At 38.1% G+C, this 5,555-nt stretch overlaps 1 protein-coding gene across 3 annotated transcripts in view; it reads right to left on the bottom strand.

The window, feature by feature from the left end:
- LOC102371078 (splicing regulatory glutamine/lysine-rich protein 1) overlaps positions 1-4,519 on the bottom strand; it is a 48,922-nt gene extending 44,403 nt beyond the window's left edge. The window contains exons 1-2 of one of the 3 annotated variants that reach the window (XM_025215590.1): positions 3,494-4,519; positions 1,345-1,478 (exon numbers count right to left, since the gene is read on the bottom strand). In XM_025215590.1, coding sequence (XP_025071375.1) covers positions 1,345-1,478; positions 3,494-3,606 — 247 coding nt within the window. In that variant the 5' untranslated portion in view covers positions 3,607-4,519. The remainder of the gene's footprint in view (positions 1-1,344; positions 1,479-3,493) is intronic. The other 2 variants (XM_025215589.1, XM_025215588.1) reach the window with 2 other exon arrangements.
- Positions 4,520-5,555: the final 1,036 nt, after the last annotated feature.

Here is a 5,555-nt window from a genome sequence, read left to right as displayed (position 1 = left end):
AGGGTGGGGGGGGGGGGGGCTGGTATGCGAGAAAATATGGTATTTCTGCACTTACTGCAATTGATCTTCACAAATTTACTGTTAAATCATTCTGATATACTGCTATGCAAGGTAAACAGCTGCTATGTTCACCTTAAAGACTGCTTTAATTCAGTTGTTTGAGAAAATTATTTCCATAGACAAATGGCTGAGAAGGTCTACAATCTGACTCAGGCAGGCTGGCAATCCCACAAAGAGTCCCAAAGAAGTCACTGAGCATCTCCTAACAGCAGAGATCTGTCTATGTTACCCAAATGCAGTAGCAGAGCCATAGTTTGCAAATCATTTTCAGATCATTGGGAATAGCATGTTAAGAAAAAGTACTATTTATGACCAAACATTTTTGGCAGCAATACGTTTAAAAGCAAATCTCCGGTAAATACTAATTGTTTTTTGTCTTCTTAGAAACTATAAAACTGTTTTTTCATTTGAAACATTCTATAGGAAAATGCAATAAACTGCAGAGGCCTAGAAAAGTCAAAAAAGATACATTAGCATATACACAACTGCAAGTTTATTCAGTGCACATGAGATATTTTGCCAGTAACAATTTGGGTGCACTGACTTAAAGGAAGGTTTTTGACTAGCAATACTCTGCTTTACAATTAAATAGTAATTTGGATTATCACCATGGAATTATCAGAGAGAGAAACTTTTTTCAGTCAAATAGACACAGGTGCATGCTCAACACAAGAATTGGAATTCAGTCTAATATTAAAAGATTAAGTGCACACACACTTATCTAAAATTTGTTTAAACCAGGTTACAGTTCATGTTATAATTTGTTAAAAGGACAATTAAATGAAGTTCAATTTTTTTTTTATGTGGCACACGGCTTAAACTGCAATCAGGCTACACAGGGAGAACACTGCAATCTTGCAGGGCAACAAAGACTTCAATGAGGACTGTGCACAGGGCGGAGGGTCTGCCTGTTCAGATCAAACTGAAAGACAAGGGTCTTATTTTATAAAGCCTTTTCCCCCCAAAATGTACAACATACATCTATCATGAAATCTAATCTATTAATCATGCTAATGTTTAGTTATAACTAAAACTATATAAAAACATTAAGTGTGTGGACAAAACATTTCAATATTTTTCTTCCCACACCTATTTTGTTTCCTGCACCCAGACTCCCCTCTTTCAAATTTATTTTGCTTAAAGAAAATATAACAAAGTAAAAAAAAAAAAAAAAAAAAAAATACACAACAGAGCATCAGCTACTTGTCAATTTCTGGAAAAGCTAAAAGAAATTAACAGACAGGACAAAGACCAACATTACAGAAAAGTGTCTAAAATACCAACCTTCTGCACAGGGTACAACTATCAAAGCTCTGTCAATAAAAACCGTGTTAGTTAGATGCTGGGCCACACCAACACTCGATGCTTCACGAAACTTAATATAACATACTTTGGAGGAAAAAGCAAGAGGTGCGTTGCTGCAAGACAAAAGGAAAAAACAATTAGTCTTATGAACAAATATGGATTTTATAGTTTTTTTCTTAAAAGTCTTTTTCTAAGCCAACCTATACAGGTTTATAGGAAGATCTCTTCAGCAGAAATTAACTAATTTATCCATTTCTTGTCTGTCCACACAGAAAAAATGGTAGCACCTCCTCATTCTTAGCAAGGATTTGGTAAAGGGCTGCCATAATATCTTCCATTAATAAGACTCTAGTGCCTTTACAAACTTACAAAACATTTACCAGTATACTTCAATGTACTAACATAAATAATGTAAAATCAACAGGAGTCTACTTGTCAAATACACAAGATACATTAAATCTTTTTTTCTTGTGTAGCCTTTATTCACTTACTCCTAAACACTATATTCTGTAATTTGCAATGGCTCATCCAGGCATCATCACACATTAATTTACATTTTTCTCTATGTTCTTAATTAGATAAGCTTATCCATTCTTATTAATAAAGTATGTTCTCCAGTAGCAGCAAAAAATTGGTCTTGGCTCACTGATAGGAAAAAAGGGATCCTTTTGCTGTCTGCATGGTTTACTAACGTATGGGATGACCTTGTTGTGGAAAAACTCACTCAGAGTAGGGAAAAAAGAAAGGAAGATACATATTTATAGGTTAATCAGCATTTCTAAGCAAATGATACTAATCAAGAAGACAAAGCCCAAGTGCTTTAATCTTGACCAGCCAAGCTGGATCTGCGTAGTACTTTATTTACTAATACAATCTTTACTACAAACTTTACTAATACAATTAATAAGATAAAACCATTAAAATAATTTTAAGATAAATGTAATCTAAAAAGTTTATTTGAACAGGGTTTATATCCTTTATTCAATATTTATACTCCTCAGGTGAGAAATAGTAAGTGAGAAATCTTCAAAGACTGAGAACAGGTCTAAAATGAGATATAGCTGGGATCTGAAAGCTGCATTTCAGCAAGACACAGGAGAGCTCATGATTGGTTGCTGATAAGACAACTGGAAATCCAATATATCTAATATCTGATAAATCGAATATATCTGAATATTTCTATGCTGGAATTGCCCTCTCCCCCAGATGAGATATTTTAGGAGTACCTCGCTTCCTGAAAATACAGGAGCCAGTTTAGACTGTTCAAGAAATCTCTGGGAGGTTGACTATATTCCCTTAAGGAATCATTCTAGTTGAGAGCTTCTATGGCTTTAATACTTCAATCCATCTTAAGTAGTAGGTTAAATATAAACTTAATATGGTATAGTAAGTTATTTCTATTAAGTATATGTAAATATATTCAAAGAAGCCATTGTAATTACCCAGGAGAATTTAAATGGAATCCTTGGGAGGGACTTCCCAGAAAGATAATCACCAGGTACATCTACACATGAACTTTACTGAGTAGACTAATTAGCTCCTCAATACAGCATCACCGTCAACCTGTGCACCAGTATTAGGGTGCAGTAAACTAATCAACTCCACCATAAGATAGTACTATCTTAAGGCACAGTAATTTGCTACACTGAAATACATGTGTAGACACTGACCAGGGGCATAAATTGCTCCCAGTCAGCCCAGACAACTGGGGGCCTGTGCCTTCTCCACCCTAGATCAAATTCCCGCTGTCCTGGGTGTATGAGTAAACACTGTACCTGGAAGCAGCTTACTCCAGCACAAACTGCTCCAGAGTTTGTTTCACATTAACATGTAAATGCACTCACCGAGTAACAAAAGTTTAACATTCTAGATCTGGCAGTTCCCCAATCTAAGATATTTGTGATGCAGTGAGCAGTACCTTAAATACATGTGGAAGAGATTGGAAGGATAGGGGAAAAAACTTCTCCTTTCTTCCCTAAAACTTGTATCATAAAGGCATTTTCAAACCATTCCTTCAATTCACTGCTTTGCAAAAGAATGCTTTAACATAGAAAATTAAAGCAAAATTTGCACTCCTTTACAAAAGTGTTGCAAGACAATCAGATCTACATACTTCTGTATATTTCACCTGTGGTGTTCAATGTCCTTATGCCTTAAACGTTGTGCATGTCTACTGAAAAAATGTAGTTTCCTCTGAATCCATCTGCTTCCTTTGATTAAGAAACCATGTTCAGGAATCATGTTCCAGCTGATGTGGAGGTATGTCTCTCTCACCCCTCTACTGGACCTATTTGTATCTGTTTTGTTTTTTGTTGTGTTCCCTTTATATGAATGAAATCACCATGATGAAGAATAGATGTCCTGCCCACAAAAGCATTTTCATCAGCTTCGCATTCCAATTTGATTTTCTTCTGCCCCTTTGCAGGTTTCTGTACATCACTGCAATTGTGCTGCCCATCTTGCCAAGGCTTGCTTTATCATCAGGTGATCCTTGAAGTCTTGGTGAGCTAAATCTCATTGCCCTCGCCTCTACAAAGTTGATGTCTGGCAGTCAAAGTCAGGAAGGCATGGTCTCCCACATTCTGGAGCGCCCCAGCCAACTAAGCTGACACATGCAGTGAGAATTTGGGGTTTTACACTACAAAGGAAATATCCAAATTTGGCAATATTTTCCAGTTGCCACTAAACAACAACCACCCAAGACAGTAGGGATATATTTAACTTTGTATCCTTGATCGGGATTTCCAACCCCTTTAGAAGAATATCTGAACATTTCAATACTCTATAAATATACCTGTCACAATACAGCAACTAGCCCTATTTTTTTAGTGATATTTTCTTTAATTTGTTACACTGGGGACTGAAGCTGTTTAGATTGTTACCCAAAGACATTGTGGCTATAAGCATGTTGTCTGCAAGGCTTGAAGAGCTGTTGAAGAAGCAAAATACTCTCTTCAAGTTTCTTCTAACATCACGTCTGTATAAGTGGAGGCAAGAAAAAAAAATGCCCTTAGCAGCAACTACCATAACTTTTGCCAAGTATGTTACTGCAGGATCAACCTGGACAACTAAGTACATCAGTGGACTTGAAAAACTTTAGAACTTGTTGATTGAGTATTTGCTGTTGTCAAGTGCTTCTCAAATCCCCCAAATGCCTTCCTACAAGGAAAGGGGAATGAAAATTCTACTTTAGTTTTACATATTTAGTTTAGCCAACACATCCGTGTTTTCTTGGGCTAAGTCTCAATGAAGGTTGCTGTCTTCTTTACCATGGCTTCAAACATGGAGAGAAAAAGTAAGTCCTACTTCTCCAATTCAGAGTTATTGTGATACAATGCCAATTCTTTAGGAAAGAAAGGGAAGCCCAAGAAGAAAATAAAGATCTGGGGATCACTTTCACCCTTCTGCCTCTCCCCCTCCCCCCAAATTTTAGAGGGGGTGATAAATGGGGGGTTCTTTGGGTAGAGATATGATTACTTTTTAAGTCTTAAATCTAGGAGACCAAGTTCTTAGCTTCAGAAGCTATTCATACTCTGAAATATGACTAAAGAAAATGTGCAAGGAAACATTCAGATCAAAGCCTAGACCAGGGATTCTCAACTGGGATCCCAGGACACTCTGGAGTGCCACCAGATTTTTTTGAAGGGCGCTGCGAAGCATGAGAAAATAAAGAGGTATAGAGACACAAATGCAGGATAAAGGCATTTATCTTCTGCCTCATCACTGCCCTGCCCCCACTACCTGGTCCCTCTGCAAGAAGGCAAGCACAGTAATAAATGAAAGTTTTGGAGGGATGCCTTGGATCAACAATGGGTGCTTCCAGTCAAACAAGGTTGAGAAGAACTGACCTAGATCTATCTAATTCTTTGCCAAGTAATACATTTACCCATTTACAGCCTTGGTGCATTTCAAGGACAGGCTGAATGAAAGGGTCAACATGCACTATAGTTTTCACCATAAAGGGCACGTCCATTTGAGCATGGACATTTGTTTCCTTGGGGACAAGTAGCAACAGCACACCTGGGAAACACCCATGCCATGTGCACTCTGGCACGCGGCAGGTTACCCTGGGTGGGGTAGGGGAGGCTGAGGCCAGCAACTGTGCCAACTGGCCCCAGCAGCCTTACCTGGGGCCCTGGGGGCCTCTGGGAGCTGCAGCCACAGCAGGAAGCCTGGCTGGCAGCTAGAGT

Source organism: Alligator sinensis, unplaced genomic scaffold (genome assembly GCF_000455745.1).
Source record: "Alligator sinensis unplaced genomic scaffold, ASM45574v1 scaffold1510_1, whole genome shotgun sequence".
Lineage (NCBI taxonomy): Eukaryota > Metazoa > Chordata > Crocodylia > Alligatoridae > Alligator > Alligator sinensis.
Note: the sequence above shows the minus strand (reverse complement) of the source record. Positions and strands in the feature narration are given on the sequence as shown.